The 20136-nt window shown below is 39.1% G+C and overlaps 3 protein-coding genes across 15 annotated transcripts in view; 2 read left to right on the top strand and 1 right to left on the bottom strand.

Annotated features, from left to right (window-relative positions):
- LOC131688555 (fat-like cadherin-related tumor suppressor homolog) overlaps positions 1-20136 on the bottom strand; it is a 690234-nt gene that overhangs the window by 411235 nt on the left and 258863 nt on the right. The gene's annotated exons all lie outside the window — the stretch shown is intronic.
- LOC131687319 (uncharacterized) lies at positions 136-2329 on the top strand. The gene is made up of 2 exons (XM_058971396.1): positions 136-2265; positions 2315-2329. The coding sequence occupies exons 1-2, from the start codon at positions 136-138 to the stop codon at positions 2327-2329; spliced, it is 2145 nt and encodes a 714-aa protein (XP_058827379.1).
- Positions 2668-4063, top strand: LOC131688558 (uncharacterized). The gene is made up of 2 exons (XM_058972886.1): positions 2668-3801; positions 3887-4063. The coding sequence occupies exon 1, from the start codon at positions 2803-2805 to the stop codon at positions 3520-3522; it is 720 nt and encodes a 239-aa protein (XP_058828869.1). The 5' UTR covers positions 2668-2802; the 3' UTR covers positions 3523-3801; positions 3887-4063.

Below are 20136 nucleotides of genomic sequence, written 5' to 3'. Positions count from 1 at the left end.
CGTTTAGGTCACCCCATAAACAGCCAGGAGGGTACCCACGGACCTGTTGCATCCAAAACGCGTCTTGGCTGGGTCGTATTTGGGAACTGCTCCGATAACGTCGTTACGGAACGGAATGAGCTACTTCACCATAGTATGCACGTTTCACTCTGCGATCAACCAGATGAAACCGATCTTAACCGTTTAGTGAAAGAATATTTCTCTCTCGAAGGAATTGGAATTACCAAACCAGAAAACCCTTTGCTATCATCGGCTGACCAGCGGGCATCAAATTTATTACGTGAATGTACTCATCGTAAGGGCGACCGCTATGAAAGTGGCCTGCTTTGGCGGTATGATGACATTCGCCTTCCAGACAGCAAACCAGCTGCTCTACGACGTCTGCTCTGCTTGGAGAATAGAATGCGCAAGAGTCCCGCGCTGGCAGAAGCGATGCGAAATAAAATCCATGAATATTTGCAAAAAGGTTATATAAGAAAACTAACGCCAGCGGAAGTTTCAGTAAAACACCCACGCACTTGGTATTTACCAATATTTCCCGTTTTCAATCCCAATAAACCGGGGAAACTACGCATCGTCTGGGATGCCGCCGCATCCGTCCGAGGTGTCTCGCTGAACTCCGTGTTAATGACGGGTCCTGATCAGCTCACATCCCTCGCATCTGTTCTTCTTCGGTTTCGTGAGCATCGAGTGGCCGTCGGCGGCGACGTGCGTGAAATGTTTCACCAAGTTCTAGTGAAAGATGAGGATCAATACAGTCAGCGGTTCCTTTGGCGTAACACTGAAAGCGACGAACCAGATGTTTATGTCATGCAGGTTATGACCTTCGGTGCTAGCTGCTCACCAAGCTGCGCACAATATGTTAAAAATCACAACGCGCTCCAGTTCTCTGAGCGCTTTCCCGATGCTGCAGCTGCAATAGTGAAAGGTCACTACGTCGACGACCTGCTCATAAGTGTTGAAACACAAGAGGATGCCATTCGTCTTGCGAAAGAAGTTCAGTTCATACATGCAAACGCGGGATTTGAAATGCATCAATGGATATCTAATTCCAAGCAAGTACTTTGTGCATTGCAGAATGCACCAACTGCAGAAAAAAACGTCAGTATCGGTTCTGCAAGCTCTATCGAGAAGGTACTCGGAATGTGGTGGGATACATCAACAGATACTATTACATACAAAATTTCACCCCAGTGCGATCAGGACATACTAAGCGGCAAACAACCTCCCACAAAACGAGAAATGCTGAGAGTTCTCATGATGATTTTTGACCCTCTTGGGTTGATAGGGCACTTTCTGATGTTTTTAAAAGTTCTCCTCCAGGAAGTTTGGAGGACAAATGTCGGTTGGGACGAGCCTATACTGGAGGCGCAGCAGGAAAAATGGCATCGCTGGTTGCGTGTATTACCGGACGTGGAAAACGTACGAGTACCGCGATGCTATCGTTTCAATACCTCATCAAACTCTACGAATAATGTACAACTCCATACGTTCGTGGATGCGAGTGAGGCAGGCTACGCGGCTGCAGTGTATCTCAGATTCGAAGAACTTGGGCAAATTGAATGCTCACTTGTAGGCGCTAAAACGAGGGTAGCCCCGCTAAGATTCGTCTCAATTCCCCGACTTGAGCTACAGGCCGCACTCATCGGTGCACGATTAGCTAGATCAATTGAAGCATCTCTTTCTCTTCACGTTTGTCGTCGAGTCTATTGGACAGACTCTAGAAACGTACTAGGTTGGCTCAGGTCCTACCATCGACGTTACACTCAGTACGTGGCCTATCGAGTCGGCGAAATTTTGGAGTTAACTGATCCTAGTGAATGGTTGTGGGTTTCCACGAAAGATAACGTTGCGGATGATGGTACTAAATGGCATCGGAAGCCGGATCTATCATCCTCCAGCCGCTGGTTTCGGGGTCCAAGCATCATTTGGGGTCGAGAAGATATCTGGCAACCAGATACCAGGATAATGTACAACACCAACGAAGAACTACGTCCAGCATTCCTCTTATCTCATCGAGTTGCGGTAACTGCAGTTGTGAATCCGGAAGATTTCTCAAGTTGGAAGCGACTGCTAAAAGTTGTTGGTTGGGTTTTTCAATACACCAATAACCTGTACAAAAAGGCGAAATGTCTACCCATTGAAGCCGTTCCATTGAACCAGGAAATTCTAAGTAAGGCGCATAACTACCTGATTCGCATAGCTCAACGTCAAGCCTTCCCAGCAGAGTTTTCACTGATGTCTTCTGCTGAACCACGATGCTTAGTACCTATGCCAAAAGGAAGCACATTGTTCAACCTTTCTCCCATATTAGATGTGGAAGGTATAATAAGGGCCCACGGTAGGATTGATAATTGTAAATTTGCCTCCGCGCAAGCGAAAAACCCAATTTTGCTGCCACGAGACCATAGGCTCACTGTATTAATCCTTTTCGATTTCCACGAACGCTTTCACCACCAAAATCACGAGACCGTGGTCAATGAAATTCGACAAAAATTTTACGTACCCAAGATCAGAGTGGCATATGGCAAAATCAGACGCAGTTGCAATACCTGTAAAATTCGAAATGCACAACCAAAGCCTCCCCTCATGGCAGACCTCCCACCAGCAAGACTGGCAGCATTTTCGCGCCCTTTCTCTTACGTAGGCGTGGACTATTTCGGCCCCTTCACAGTGTCTATAGGACGAAGAACAGAAAAGCGTTGGGGAGTACTGATAACTTGTTTAACACTGCGGGCGGTCCATCTTGAAATTGCTCACTCGTTGACAACTTCCTCCTGCATATTAGCACTGCGTAACTTTATGGCACGACGAGGTGTACCCACTGTTATATACAGCGACCAGGGAACCAATTTCAAGGGAGCTGATAAGGAGTTGAAAATCGCCAGCCAGGAAGTAGACCATGACCGCATAATGAGAGAGTTCATCAGCACCAGTACGCGCTGGTCATTCATTCCACCTGTCTCTCCGCATATGGGCGGATGCTGGGAGCGGCTGGTGCAATCAGTTAAAAAGAACCTTAAACAAGTCGTGGCATCGAAAAGACTCACCGACGAAGTACTGCGAAATGCCCTAACCGAGATTGAGAATATCATCAATAGTCGTCCATTGACCCATGTGCCAGCACTAGATGACGGCATGGTGCTGACTCCGAATCATTTGCTCTTAGGTTCATCAAATGGGTGCAAGCCGCTTACCAAGATTGACGATAGCGCACAGGGACTGATTCGTGGATGGAAAATTTCGCAGGTATGCGCCAATGAGTTCTGGAAGCATTGGATTAGGGCTTACCTTCCTGAGATTACTCGGAGATCTAAGTGGTTCTCTAAAACTAAGCCTATTGCGGTTGGAGACGTGGTCATCATTGTCGATCCCGACCTACCAAGAAATTGTTGGCCCAAGGGGAGAGTGATTGACGTGAAGCTCGTAGCCGATTACCAAGTAAGATCTGCCACAGTTCAGACTGTGAATGGAATATATGAGCGCCCAGCGGTTAAGTTAGCGGTCCTTGACATCGGGTAAAACGACAGTAATCCGTGACTGGCACCACGTCATACTAGGGGGGAGTATTGTAATCCATCGGACTACCCCTCGACAAGGCTTGATACCACAACGACAAGCTCAACGACAGATCTCAACATGGAAACTGTCAAACCATTCGACGTTGAGTTAGTTAATGTCAATTAGTGGTTTCCGGTCAAATAGCTATAGCCAAACGTTTGACTGCTATCAGATAAATTCAATTATTATATTTAATATTAAATTAACCGTGAACTAGTAACCAATCATCAAAATCAATTGGTAAGAGTACCATTTAAATATTAGTCGTGAATTATAATGAATTGAAATTTATTGAAATTAACATATATGTATATGCCATTACTAGGGTTCAGTTGAGGTTATGTTCCTAGGTCAGGCGAGGTTGAGTACTGTACGAAGGAAAACTAAACGTAAGTTAATAATTACCTACAAAATCATTGTTACCGCTTACGTTTTCTCTAGGAGATTTTTAACAAATCTACAATAAAGATTGTTGCGATCACGGAAACGTTTTGTCACGGTTGGAGAACATCCAATACTATCACTGTTGGATCATTCATTAGTTTGCAGAACTCATGCGAAGTAGGCACCCAACTAGATGTAGGATGATCACAGTTTCGAGTTCTACACGAATAAAACTAAATAAATTATAGAAAATCTATAAAAAAACATTTAAAAAATTATTCAAGCAAAAAATATAAAGCTTTAACGAATTCATAAAATTAGTAGAACGTAATGTCTATGCAGATTTCTTCTTTGGAAAGTTAGCACAAATCAAATTAAAAAAATCATAAATCAAATTAGTTCAGCTCCTTAAACGAAAATTAGACAGTAAAGGGTGTCTCACATCAAATCACATCACGGAAAAAAGCTGTAGAAAATTACCTAGTGGATCGACCCTTTTGACACTTTCAAACAATAAAATATAACCCATTAGTAAACTTTGGGCATAATTTTTAATTCAAAATTAATACCATAATCGTAGGCTCGCACCTTACGCTGAACTTCACTCATTAGGTTCTTTACAACATTACAAGCTGCCGGAAGTCCGCCTAGTTTTATTATCCACGATGAGACAATGAGGCTTCGTCAGCATCTGGGTGTACAGTTCCCGGCCCGTGACTTTCTCACCATATTTTTCCGTTCGTCGAGATTCGGAGCCTTCTACACTTTGTACATATGCAGTCCCTCTCGGTCCTTCGCTCTCTGAACGAAAAACTTTGACAGATTCAACTTTTTGGCCACATTTCTGGCCGAAGCATTGCGATTCCGCTTAAACGCTTTCACTACACGCTTGTTATTCTGATCACTAATAGAACATCCTTTCTGACCACATTTCTCCTTAGATCGATGCTCGGAGTTTGGTAGTAACGTTTAATATTCGAGTGGTTTTTGTCGATGTCAGAGAGTTGAGAATTTTTTCCCTGATGCTTGCGCTAAATCAATGCACGATTTGCTTTTCGGATGACGCCATTTGGTCTAATTTTCGAAAAACTGACAGCGATAAAAATACAGTGTAAACAATACACTCTAAACTACTTCTACTCAAATTTTCATGAGAAAATACCCAATGGATTATTTTCTACGGAGTTTTTTCCGCAATGTAATTTAAACGTCCCTCAGATCACCCCTTGTTACACTTTCATCAGACCACCATCCCTCATACGCCCTCCCCTCAACGCTATCATCCTTACACCACCAATATCATCTGGCATACCAAAACGAGCAGGAGGTGTTTCGGTAATTGGTTATTCACCTCTCTCGCATACCCACCCCCGCATGTCAAAATTAGTTAGCAAGAAGGTAACATTGAAGTAATGCTGATTGAGATAAATAAAGATTATATTTTTGTGTTTCAAGTGCTTCAGCGTCGACACGTAACTCATAAAGTTCGTGGCTGGCGAGCCATTGTGAATAGGTGCAAAATATAATAAGAATGTAATAAACCTTGCCACAATTGTATTGAACATAGCCAGCCATGGAGTCATAGTTTGGAGAAACTATGACACGAGAAAGGCACTATTGCACCACTAGGTGAAATAAAACAGATGTTTATGTTGTAACTACATTCAGTTAGCAAGGGACTGGAAAGTGTGAAGTATTTTTAATATTATGAGCCATAGTACTCAAAGAAGAGCACGGATGTGAAGGAAGAAAGTTTAGAAAAGCGTGGAATAGTGTCATATCCATGACCAAGCTTAAAGTTTCCCGACGACTCGAAACTTTTATCTACTACCGCAGGAGTCATGATATTTTGGCATTTTATCGAATGTGAGTCACCTGAGCTTGCGACATGCCCAGAGAAGCGTAAAGTAACTTAGCACTTTATGCTGTCGGAACCGAACGACCGACCCACCCTAAATTTGCCTACATGCGACCGTTCGTGATTGGTTAGGAAGTCGCTTATTAATGCATATTACAGAAGAGATTGGAAGATCTTTTCAAGGGTTCCAATAGACAACGTATCCATTGCATTATACTAATATTTCCATAAAATAAATATCGATTACGCACCTTATTGTGCCAACCGCAAAAATAAATCCGGAAACGATATGATTCACGGAATGTAGACGCCCGACATCACATAAAGAGTACTCAGCAAACTACTTATTGAAATTCTTTTCATAACATCAACCATAGGCACTTACAACGATGCCCAACACGGACGACGCTAGGAAAATGGCCTGCGTTTTCAACCCGGCCAGAATCACATTAGGGGTGAAATATGAGCCAAAATAAATGTCAATCATATTTCTTTACACCTCATTTCGTGCCGACATTCAACGGTCGCCACCCCCGGAGTTATTTTTTGCACCTAACTTCTATCAGAAGCCATCCAACGAGAAAAAAGTGAGGAACGGTTAAATATTTTTACCTGTCACTTTCAGACCCTTCTCAAACTTCCGATATTCGTTAGGCTCGTCTGCTGAATTTCAGCGAACGAAGCGACCAGGAAATTGGCAGACTATCGATCGTGTCTGGGCCGAAACAAACATATAATAAAATCAATCCGTTCTAGTAGGGTCGAACCTCGGAAACGACCAGGAAGAATGCATAATGACACCCCGCCCCGGCCAACGATTATGCATAAAAAAGAGAAAACAAAAATATTTTTGGCCATAATATTGATATTTTGTAGTTTTTAGACCGCTTATTAAAAAAATACAACGGGCGACCTATTTGACCGATTTTAGCAAACTAAACCCCAAGGAAATTGTAAGACGTAGATTGTTTGTGATTTTCGATTCCGATTCGAAAAGTTATTATTTTGTATAATTGTTAACCAATTTTTTTATATCAAAATGAAATAATAAGGTCTTCTGTACCTCTCTTTGAATCGAGAGAAACCAAATTTGCTACTTTTAGTACCTAAGAACATGCCGCCCACAACACACAGAATATTGTTACAGAAGGGAAATTATGGTTAAAACCGGCGCCTTAAGCGTAACCCTTTTCCCCCACAAAACCAATAAAATTATAATGTCTGTGCAGAATTCTTCTTTAGAAAGTTCTTACGAATGTCTAATTTTGCCAGCGCTTCGAAAATTTATTGTTTTTTTTTTTAATTACTAGTTGCAAAACTTGGAAAACAAAGGTGCTTTACCAGGCACTACGGGTAAAACCGTCACCACATATGAGTAAGATCGACTTCTCCTTTAATCTCTTTTCTCTCCACTTTTATATTACAAATATGATATGTTCTTGTGAAATAAAGTGTACATAAGTATGTGTGATGTAAATATGTGCTTTTTGTAACTTCATAATGGATTTTGTGGAATTGAGTTCGACAGTGTAGTGTTATAAACAAGAGTATTTTAAGCAATAGGAATATTTCTTGCAATGGATGCTTCCAAGTAATCCTCCCATGCATTATTACAACCTTCATTATCGTTTTACTTCCTAAGAGAAGATTTGCTAGCAAGCGCTTATGCCAATGATGGTGCAAATTTATTCTACATTCTAAAAAAGAAAAAAAAATCAAGAATTCACGTGGACTATTCTCATATTACCACCCCCTCTCCATGGACAAGCGTGAACTTTTTCATACCCCCAACCATCCCCCATTCTCTTTTAATAAATTTTATCTTCAATAGAATTTATTTTGGTTTGGCGGGGACCGAAAAATGTCTTGATATCATCCTTTTACATTTTTTTTTAACTAAAATTTGTCTTATTTAAATAATAAATAGGCAACAAAGGGTCATCCACAAACAACATACTATAACTTTTAAATTATTCAACGTAGATATTTGGCGTCTTCAGTAAAGTTGTTCGCACAAGCATGAGGTACAAATTTGCTGAAGGAATCATCTCAATAAAATCACTCGAATTTATGAAAACATCTCATTTGTAGGGGGATTAATCTGCAAAAACATATTATCAAATGCTTCTCCGGTTCACGAATGAAAGTTTGCCACATACATACCCACACACACATTTTACCAAATCGTCGAGCTGAGTCGATTGGTACATAAGACCCGGCCTCCGGATCTCGGAGAAAATCTTGAAAAATTGAGCAAAGTCTATGCATTTCTATTATAGGAAATGTAAAAAATATATTTCGTTTAAACTTTGTCCGCAGAACTTATTTTTTTTCACAAAAACAGTTTACATCGTGTAACAAGTTATGAAAACCAAAAAATAGTGAGAATGATGAAATTACAGATTGGATCAAATGTTTCTGAGAGGTGTGACGTAAGTTACAGAACTATAGGTGCGATTTAGGTGCTTCTTACTATTGGGAAAAAATGGAAAGAAGAAAGCAAGCGCTTATGCCAATGATGGTGCAAATTGGTTTTACATTCTAAAAGGGAAAAATAATCAAGTGTCCACGTGGACAATTCTCATACCACCACCCCCTCTCCTTGGACAGTGTGGACCTATCATCCCTTAAACTGTCCATGTGGTATATGGACGGCTTCTAAAGGGAATAAAATTAAACGTATGAATATAATAAAAATCATGTATATATTAAATATAATCCAGTCCGAGCATTCCAATAAATAATTATGTCATTGAGTACAGTGAAAGAAATGAAAAGAAAATAATAATAATACCTGTCATTAATAAAGTAAATGAGAAGAATGAATGTATAACAAATATGATGAATCTTATATAATGATATATAAATAAAATGAAAAAATGCAACTAGCATTGAGTGAATAAAATGAAAGAGTGGATTGAAATAATTAAATGAGTATAGTAAATTTAATAAATATAATTAATAAGAAAAATATCCTGTCCGTTATTCTGTACTATAGACATACTGGTTCTGGAGAATATTTTGAAATTTTCTTCCACTTTTCGATTTTCCAGCAATTAACGCCCAATCAATCGAAATAGGCTTAGTGGTGGATATAGAAATGGGCATTTATTTTTTAACAGGAACACTGACAAATAGATTCAAACACTTCGCGATGACTTGATACGTTTTCACTAATTTTATTTTCATATAAAAAAAGTCGAGCGCGAAAAATTTTCCTGTTTGATGTGTATGACAATTGCAATGAAAATCGCCATCCTCCTGTACACTATTCTACTAAAAATAATACCTCAATTATATGCTATAACGGATAAAAAACATACACACGTTAATCATATTGACGAAATTGATTAATAATTGGAATAATCAATGGTCAATATTTATAAGAAGCTTATAGCAATGCCTTTAAATAGCTTATAACAGTGAAAATGGGTAATCTTTGAAACGATCTCACGATGGCTTTATGAAGGCTTGGCAAATTGTGCACTTCGTGATGTTACTATGCAAGAATCTGTAACTTGTCCCTTTAACAATGATGGAAACCCCGATAGGCTAGTGAATTCCAGTTCCGTCTTGATATGATCCACGTTTATCATCTTGAGATGATTCTTTACTACTTTCAACTTTGGGCAAACGCAATCTGCTTCCTGGGTCTTAGTAGGCTTGGTGTAATATGAGAATGTTCAATTTAGTTATAGAATTTGCGTTTCGATTTCGTCTCATCAAAATCCGACACCCACCTAGTGACAGGACGAAACGAAAACACTATTTGTGTTTCTGAGCAATCTCCTAGTCGTAAGTGGTGTCCCGCAAGAAAAGGAGTTCTGATTAAGCCCATGAAAATTAATGAAGTCGAAACTGGGTTTAGCTTAGCAAGCCAATGCAATATGCACTATTTTAGGTAAAACTATGTCTTCTCAACTAAGGAGAAATTATTTTAAACCACATATTTGCGTGGACACAAAAACTATGACTTAATTAGTTATGGTATAAGCGTTTCAATTTCGTCCCATCAGAATCGGACACTAACTTAGTGACACGATCACTAGTTTTATCACGAGTCACTGAATTTTTTGGCTGAATTTAAATGGAATTTCAGAAATCAAGTTCGTACTTTTAATGGCAAAAGTATTCAAACCGCATTGATTGACGCTACAGATACTGTTGAGAATCTGTGATGACATCATCACAGTTCCTCGAAGCTGGAGTGGTTAACACACCCAACTAGAGACTAGAAGATCGCGGTTCGCTTCCAGCTTGAGGACATATATTTTCTCAGTGTGTCCAATAAAAGGTGAATTGTCACCGTTTCGGTAATTCTCTCTCTGTCTATCTTCCATTGGGCACGTTCCTAAAAACCTTAAAAAAAGGAAAAAAAAACATGACTCGCGTCCAAAAAAACAAGGAATATAACTAATATGATGTTGTTTAGGCAACCAATTTGTAAGAAGATTTTTGAGCTAGGCGTCACAAAACTTCGTAGCAAAAATGCGCAAGATGAGGACTATATATCTTCAAACTACACTAAATTTTAAGTCAGGTTCATGGTACGTGACCCATGGGAGACCACCCCAAAAATTCTATGACGTATACAGATAAGTTACCGACATGAAATTTAATTTCTCAATTGCTTTTTCTTGATACATATCAAACGCAAATGATTTCTGCACACAAAGCTCACATTTGTAGTTTAGCACATTCATTCTTCTTTCCAAAAAACTCAAAACTACTCCAGTCGACTGTGCGGTTCTTGAGATATCGCCAGGTACGGACAATTCTTATGGATTGAATTGAACCGAGATCCGCGACACTACTTGATTCAACAACGAACAAGCAAAACCTCTATAAATAGCCTCTCGTATCTGATTGAGTCACTTAGGTGTTTTCTATTGACGGCTCTGCCTGGTATAGATTGATTGATATATGGGAGTATAGCAATAAATCACAATTTCAGTTATTGTCGAATTGTTTGTTGGTATAAAGACGGAAATCCGTCCATCAATAACAAAGCTATTAGGGTTCAATATAGTGACGCAAAAACGTGACAATGTTTGATTTAAGATTTTAGAGTGACATCCTGCCCCAGATAGTGCAGTAAGACATTTTCTATGTCAAAAAATCACGAAGGATCTGGACGATTTTATTGCCGTTGAAATAATTAAAATCGTCAATTGAGTAAACCGTGGAAAATTTTCGAAACTATAGAGACTAAAAAGTTTAAATGGTAATATTTCTGTCAAAAATAAGAGCATGATTTTGCAATGATAAATACTCCCGAAAAGTGGATCTTCCTTTAACATTGCAGAGGAAAGGACTGGGTTGTGAACCAAGTTTGGTTTTTGAACTGCATCGTTTTACAGAATTAAGGTATCGAATAATTCAACATACTGTTGGAAATCTGAACAAAAAACGCAACTTTTTTTTATCTAGACAGCTTTGTATTTAGATCGAAGCGTAAGCCTCTACGGCTAACTTTTGGTGGACATAATTTTTGGCTGTATCACAAAAGTAGCTAAGTTGTGAACCATCTGGCAAATCCTGATAAAATTCGGAGAAAACGACACACATAATTGTAGGTTTGCCAAAAATAGTTTGTGAGGTCGAAACTTTTTGATTTTTTTCAGCCATTCATTCTATGCTGGTTAATCAAAGAAATAGTATAACGACTTTACTAATAAGATTAGCAAAGGCTCGTTTATCCTATGCACCCTTCATGCACCAATTTGGTTTATTCCAATTTGTCGCCGTAGGAAGAAAACCCGCATATTTGGTATTTGCCAGTTCTGGTACTAATCTAGCATGAAAAACGAATAATACATAACGCAGCCACCTAATGGTTCACAAGCCAGCCATAACGCAAATATGTGTAACATTCCCCGTTTCGGGACAAATTCAACCATTTGGATAGCACTGTAAAAACATTCTAAAACTTTTCGCGATCAATTGTCAATACAACATCTGTAACTGGTACAAGCACCTATACACTTCTGTGTTAGGACAAAAACTGGCTCATGATAAAATAAAAAATATGCAGACCGATGGCGATACTGGTCATACAGGAAAAAAGTGCTGGTGGTTCACAACCCAGCCCGGTTCACGACTCAGTCCTTTTCCCTAATTTCACCTAATTTGGGTGATCAGTTTGAGAAATTTTGGGCTTCATACTATGAGGTACAATGTGTGTTGATGCTATATTGACGGTACGAATTATTAAAACGCCTCGCCAACCAATATGCAACACGCAAGAATTGAATCATTAATTGATTTTGCATTTCGTACAAGAGAACACTTTCCAACAGAAATGTAGGAGTAGCATTCTTCAATTTGTAAGAGGCCTCCAATTAACCAGTGCAATTTTGAATTGGTTCGCTTACTCTGCAGAAGATGTACGCTAGTCATGTTCCTTCGTCGACCACCGAGCACAGATACACATGTACTTACCCATTCAGTGCCACTGAAGTAGCAATATTACACGATGGTGCAGAACTCCCTTGCCTCAACCGTGGGAGACGTGCTTCAATTTGAATGAGCTCAATTACTTTCATTACTGTGCCACTTGACCTATGCAACACCCGGTTCGGGACCCACAACTCAAACCCAGACCAGTCAAATCAGTCGAGCCAAACGGGTAAACCATTGACGATCAGAATTGAAATTCTTGGCACGTCTACCCGTCTGATGCTATGACTTTTGAGATGGTGATATTTGCTTGCCGGCAGCAGAAAACTAGAACTAGTCGGTTCGTACCTAAATAAGCTTCTCATCAAATTTATGAGAGCATCGCTATCCAGGCTAGCCAGAAAACGAATGGGCTGGGTGGAACGAAGAAGCGGTCAATCAATTCAACCTTCCTACCGTAACAAATAACAGCGAACGAATGTAAAGGTCTGGAGCGAGGTCAATTTATCAACAAGCTGATCGTGCTCCGGTAAACTTGTCGCAAAACTTGCTTCCGTCTTACAATCGGCAACTGTCTAAATTTTGCGATGTGATATGATAGTCGATCTTCAGGATTTATATTCAACTCGAATGATGGCCAAAGACTCGCTACAATTTTCACATATTTGATACAAATTACACAAGAGCATTCATGCAACGTTTAGGCTCTTCTTTTTCCAAGAAATTATTAAGTCAGTACAGATAAGTTTTCGATAAAGGAACGATACGTTGTTTAAATTCGCGTATTCATGATAAATATTTGTTTTTCTTTGTAAGGCTAGTGCTATTAACATATTCCAACACAATATGCGGGTTTCAATTCGTTTCGTCGGTTATGTTTCGTTTGCTCTGTACTATTATACTTTTTTATACCGACGGAATTACAGCTGATCTACATTACAACGATGCGAATTGCTACGAAAAGTGCTTCAGAACCCCGCAGCTATGCACAGGATAATGCAATTAGCTCTTCAAAGTTTCTAAGCCTGACAGGATTCGGTTAACCTAAATCGTGAAACTATTACAATGTTAGTATGCATACTAAGCGAAATGAATACTTTTTTAAACGTTTCTAATCTATTGACGTCATCAACAAACTTATTTGCAATAGCACACTGAAACAACTTAGTTGAAGACGAGTTTCTAGTAAAATTGGTTTGAAAACTTCATTCTCTACAACTACTTCTCATATATACATTTTTATTTATTTATTTCGTCAAACAAATGTAGACCTCACAGAATTTCAATATTCACTTCTAATGGGTGCGTGACGAATTTTTGCAATATGTTTCAAATAGCAATTTCTCATATTGCCGGAACATAATATAGATGTATTTGGCAGCAGAGATCAAAAACATTGACATCCCCGGGTGAGCTTACAAGAGGAACGAAATTCATGTCCACCGCGCACAAGGGTATGTTTCAGTTAGAACCTTCCACACATTCACAGCTTTCAGCGAATCTAGCTGCTAAGTGGTGCTGCAGCCAGGGATGCCAGGTACATATATTAATCTATGTTTCACAGATTTTCAATGTTCTGCAGTTTTTAAAACTTCACAGATTTCCACAATTTTCTGCTTTAATTCACAGATTTTCACAGTTTTCTGTTATAATGCACGGAGTAGCACAGATATCTCAATTTTTGCCTCGAGTGAAAACTAAAAAAAAAGTCGCCACTTCTTGTTTTGAGACAAATTTGTACGTTTTCCTTAAAACAGATTTGCACAGACTGTTAAGCAGGCTGCGAACAGATTTCAAGAAATATGACCTGGCATTCCTGGCACTTCATTGCACTCATGTATAGAAACCGACGGCACGACAGTTTGTAAGTAGCGATATAAATCAATGAATAATTCGTTCGGGAACCCGATCAGAAGGGCATAAAAAATTTATAACAACTGGAGTTATTCATTTCAAAAATATTTTGAAACAGAACCTGTTTATTAATCCGTTTTTTTAATATAACAAAAACTAAAACTAAAAAGTGGCTAATGATAACAAAATTCTAATAAAATGATTTTATCAAAGTTATAACTGAATGAGATATAATTATATAAATATAAAAGATTAAATAGAAACTATATTAGATATAATCATCTATGACAGTGATCTGGTAACAAACGATCAATTCATAAATTGATCGTTTCATAACAGATCATGATATAATATTGATAATATAGAAACCGTCCGCAATTCACTTTCAATCCCGTTATCTGAATATAACCCCAGCTGATATAAATATCAACCTTAGTTATAATAGTATTATTGTTTTGTTATGCTCTTCTGATCGGGAATGTTACAATTTCAAAATGTTTTAAATAAATGCTACTACCTTGATGGAATAACCTTTTTCCCGAAAGTTGGAGTATATTGGTTTGACCAGTACGCAAAGAGGAAGTGCGTCAAAGTAGAGCAGAAGGTATTATTTGTTTTTTTGCTATGTACATTTCAATTTTCATTTTCAAATGCCAACTTTTAGTTCAACCATGATTCAAATTCAAAGCCTCCCTTAATCATTTACTTCCAAGTTGGTGGGATGTTCATGGCTAAACAGTACGTCTTCATTTCAAATTGGTGCTTTTTCATTCACTAACCAAAGTTGTCATCTGCTCTGTTGAGACCAGTTGTGGTTAAATGTTGACATGTTTTATGTTTTCAAGCTTACATGAACAGTAAGAAGAATATTCAGAGTAGTTTTGTTTAAAAATCATAGTCAATACACCAGTAGAGAGATATTCACAGGGTCAATGAAATCGAAAAATATTGAGCAGGTCGGCTGTTTGAATGAATGATGCAAAAAACTGCGAATTGAACATAGCAGGGCATGGTTTGACATTTGTTCCTCCTTCAAGTTCAAAACAACTTGTTGAAAATTTAGGGCTTTGGTACATTTACAGTTTGATTAAAAATATATAAGTTGGGTTTAAAAATAACTTTGATTATTTCCACAAAATTTCGTGGAGATTGAACAATGGTTTGGAATTCACTAGCAGGCTGGTATGTTTCTGCGGGCCTAAAATCCTCGTAAAATCCGGCGACTAAGGCTAAGAATTGATCATCAATACTGAAGGTGAAGAAATCAGTCGTGTCAATTTGTGAAAAGATTTAATGTTACATCTGCTGTTAAAATATTATTCATATGTTCCTTGGCTAAATCTCATAATCTTTTCTTATCATTTTGTATAAATAACACACTTAAGAAGGATCCTTCTGCGCAAACATAACAAAAAAAGCTTTTTTGTTTATTTTGTGGTCAAACAAGAATTGACATGAATTTGCATTGGTTCGTGAGATGCACTGAATGTGCCACTGTTCTATTACACTTTTTGCAATCACTTCCTATTTCTGAATAAATTCGCATCCCGCGGCAAGTATTCACAAGCGGAGCCGTATCTCACGAACTATATAGTTTTTCGGGTGCATCACAGGTGGCATATGGCGCCTATACATACGATCTCTACAGCAGGATGGTACCGCAACGACTATTACTTCTATGACTATGCCAAGAAAAAAAAAATTCGCCGCACTACTCCCTTCGCGATTGACGAGAAAGATTTTAACCTCTATAGATCTGTGCATATCAGTCAATCATTGGTCTGATAGTCAAGTTAGATTGGCATGGCTACAAAAGTCTCGCTCGGTTCTCACGGTAAAGAGGGACACGTCTGTCTTTACCAGGAGGCATGTTGGTGGACTTGAGTGATTCGTTGTTATGCTGCCTAAGCTTGACCCCCATCAACAGAACACAAAAGTTTAGCCCGTAAGATATTAATACCCCTGAGCCTTGACAAGACTATGATATCTCTGAATTCAAAGCACTGGTTATTGTTCACATTGCTATAAATAAGAAGAGTTCCCTATATTGGTTAAATATGAAGTACTCCGCAAAACCCAGATATCGCCTATATGCTTCGATTCGTCTTGAACACGAGAAAGAACAGGGAAAATCGTGTCATCAACCATTTCCAACAGCTTTTTAACTGCGAGAGGCGTTAAAATGATTGTTGGAGCACTTCAGTAGCATGAATTCTCTAAGGAAATTGAATGTGTGGCCCTGAACATCGTCTAAACAACTTAAATCCTTTCATTGAGGGAAACCTGTTAAGAGTTGGTGGTAGGATAAGACACACTTGTCATCTACCTTACGATCGTAAATTACTCCTTCCCAATACGAGCCAAATATTGGCGTCTGATTTCGGCAATTCGGTGAGAAAATCTACACGTTGGACCAGATGGAGTACTCGCCATACTCAAACAGCAGCTCTAGGTACTGAAACCTAAGCTAACGATCAGACATGTTCTTCGAAAATGCAGTATCTGTTTTAAAACCAAACCATACACCATTGGTCAACAGATGGGAGATTTTCCATTTTACCGTTCGAATACTTCTCCAACATTTAAAATGGTTGGAATTGATTTTGATGGCCCGATTTTTATAAAGCAATCGGCACGAAGAGTGCCAATTAAAGGTAATATACGCGTAACCAAGGCAATGCAACTTTAAGCTTAAGATTTGTCGACAGAAGCCTTTTTGTCTACCTTTAAACCACGGCAAACGAGGCTGGCTACTCCACGAATTGACAGTTTTCGGTGACGTCAGAGAAATCGTTGAGATAAAGGGCGAACACGAAATTATTGCGACACCAAAAATGTCATGCCAATTTTCTTATAATGTTTAAAATCAAACCAAAAGTTTAATACATATATTTACTTCAAAAATCAAAAGAAAAGTTAATCGATGGAGCCTTGAGTGTAAAATTGAACGCATTTTCGCTTGATGCCCTCCATCAAAGTCTTTACAGTGTCATCCGGTACCAGTTTCTCAGTTTTTTCCATTTTCTTAACATGTCCTTCTCGTCTATGACTGTCTTATTGCTCTTCCGAAGTTCCCGCTTCATCATCATCCACCGGGCACAGCTCCGGACAGTTTGACGGATTCATGTCCTTTGGAACAAAATGGACAGAATTGGTCTCATACCACTCCAGGGCACTTTTAGAATAGTGGCATGATGCCAAATCTGGCCAAAATAGCGGAGCTTCGTCGTGCTGCTGCAAGAACGGCAAAAGGCGCTTCTCGAGGCACTCAGATTTGTAGATCTCGCCATTTACTGTGCCCTTTGTCACGAAAGGCTCACTCCTCAGTCCACAAGAGCAGATGGCCTGCCAAATGAGATATTTGGAGGCGAACTTCGACATTTTCTTTTTCTTAAATTTGTCGTCCACATAGAACTTGCTCTTGCCGGTGAAAAAGTCCAACCCCGGAATTTGCTTAAAATCGGCTTTTATATACGTTTCGTCGTCCATCACACAGCAGCCATATTTTGTCTGCATCTTCTCGTGCCCGAGTTTTAGCCGTCGATTGTTGCCGCTCATCGCGGTTTGGGAAGTTCTGTACCTTGTATGTATGTAGTCCAGCTCTTTCTTTGCATTCTAGACGTAGCTCTGCGACATGCCGATCTTTTTAGCCAAATCACGGATTGAGACGTTGGGATTTGCTTTAATCATCCGCTTCACCTTTCCCTCCGTCTTTTTGTTCTCCGGTTCCGGTTTTCTTCCAGCTCCTTTGCCGTGGTCCAACGTCAACCGCTCCTGGAACCGCTTCAACACTCTGGAGACGGTTGAATGGTGGATGTTCAACATTTTTCCCAACAGGTGTTTGGAAAGAATTTGTTCTCTCGACTCGCGTTGGTTCACCTCCATTTTCGTTGAATCGAAAAACACGACTTCGAGTTTGACAGCATGTAAACAATACACATCAATGAGAAATGGTTGATTTTTACCCAATGGTAAAAAAGTTATGCCCTGTTGAATGTGTCGCAATAATTTCGTGTTCGCCCTTTAAACAAACGGATTTCTCGAAACACCAACTGTACATGTTGTTCAAGGAAGACTCAACCCAACAGAAGATTTTCGAATACTTCCAGATGAAGTAAATCGAATGGAAAACAATACCTCCTAGCGCACCCCATTTTGGAGGTATCTGATAAGCCAGAGGTGAATTGGTCAAATTGGTCCTTAAAAATGTGTAGAAATCTGCTTCCTTGCCTATTCTGGTCTTTTCTACTCTCTTGTGTCAATTTGAGGTCATTCTTAATTCTAGTAGACCACTACAGAGGACAAAAGCGACCCCTAGAAGCACTTAATTAGTCACCGTAGGATTCCAATTATAATTTATTTTTGATGTATCAAAAATAACCGAATTGAATTATAAATCAAGCGAAACTAGTTTGTTCTACTGCACGCAGCTGTGGCCAGAGTTACGGGGGTTTGAGTACCCGTAGTATACCTGGTATTGTGCAAAAAGCGTCCCCCACAGGCAGTTTCGATTGCATCTCATCAAAAAACGACACTAACTTATTGCCGGCATAATTTAGCGCCGGCTTGGCGCTACATCCCAAAACGGAAACACGATTTGTGATCCCGTTTTTGGATGTTCCCTTTCAGCAGAAATTCTGTTGTTTTGGCTTAGTAGGCCAATGCGAAAGCGTCAATTAGGAGTCAAACGCACTCCACCGGAGAGATCCTGATACTTAAAGCCTTATAGATTTAGCCGTAGTTCCGTGCCGTGAACAAATTTGATCGAGTTTTGACAACTTTCGTTATACTTTTTGTATTATTTCTGTGGTTTCTGAATTGGGCGTCTGATTTGATGAAAAACTGGTAATATTCCGAATTTTCAAAGCCCTATATTTCCAGCCACAGTTGCATGTGCTGAACAAATTAGATTGCATTTCATTTCTTTAAAAAATCCGCAACTTCTGGGGTATATGTTTTTATACTTTTCTAGCCGATTCCAATAAAATGTCTTTTTGATCGGGTTTCTTCCACTATGCACTACTAGGTGGATAAGGTCAGGGTTTTGTTCAGAAAGCGCATGAGCTTGACCTAGCTTTTCTTCCGTTGCTAATGCTCTCATAACCAGCATTGCCATCCTTCTTCATTAGGCAAAAGCTGAATGAAGATTGAGCCCGGTTGACTGTCACTGGTGATCGGAACAAAATATAAACTGAAAAAGGTAGATAGCAGTAGCGTAATAGCGATTTTTGTACTCTTTATTAAAACACGATACAACTTTGTTCACTCGTTTTCCGGCCTGTTGGAACATTGCTTTGTCTACTACTCACTTTCGAGAAAAAAAAGTTGTTTGGTTCTTAGACACACTTTGCCACATCTGGAATATTGCACAGGAACCCAGTGTTGCCGAGGGCTGTATTGGCTTTCGAAAGAAAAGTTTCCTATAGAATGTTGTTTCATTTTAACTTAGTTCTTGTTCGCCCAGAACATACAAGCTGCTCCTAAATCATCTCAGTGGTCACGATATTGAAGAGACGACCATTTGAATCCAGTGCCGAGGGCTTTTCTGATAAGCAGATGATAAATCGAATAAGAAGGGAAAGAGAAACAGCGACAAGTTAGGGGGTTTATGAATTTTTGGATCACAAGTCGTCCGGAATAAGCAGCACCATTAAATAACTCTCCCAACGATGGAGTTCGGATGTGGAACGAATATTTCAGTTTGTTATCCAATGTTTGCGTGGTTCACTTTTACATTGGATATTTCAATATGCTTTCCTGCTTCATAACAATGTTTCCATCTTGTGGCAGTTTTGCATTATTTGTTTTCTATAGGAGATGAGTTTATTTGTTTTATCAAAACTCGCTTATATCGACAAACAGCTAACCGAAGATTTGAACGTGCCATGGCTGTTGGTCTATAAAACGGATAATAGGATAGTTTCTTTTGTACACCACTTAAGAAGAGCAACTGACTACCATATACTTGAGTCAGAATAGGGATCGATAAATGGGGACGGTAGTAAAACTATTTTCATCCACCTAAAATTGTGATGAGACAAATTTACATTTCTTACAAAAGAAATGTATAGGATATGCTC

Source organism: Topomyia yanbarensis, chromosome 3 (assembly GCF_030247195.1).
Source record: "Topomyia yanbarensis strain Yona2022 chromosome 3, ASM3024719v1, whole genome shotgun sequence".
Lineage (NCBI taxonomy): Eukaryota > Metazoa > Arthropoda > Insecta > Diptera > Culicidae > Topomyia > Topomyia yanbarensis.
Note: the sequence above shows the minus strand (reverse complement) of the source record. Positions and strands in the feature narration are given on the sequence as shown.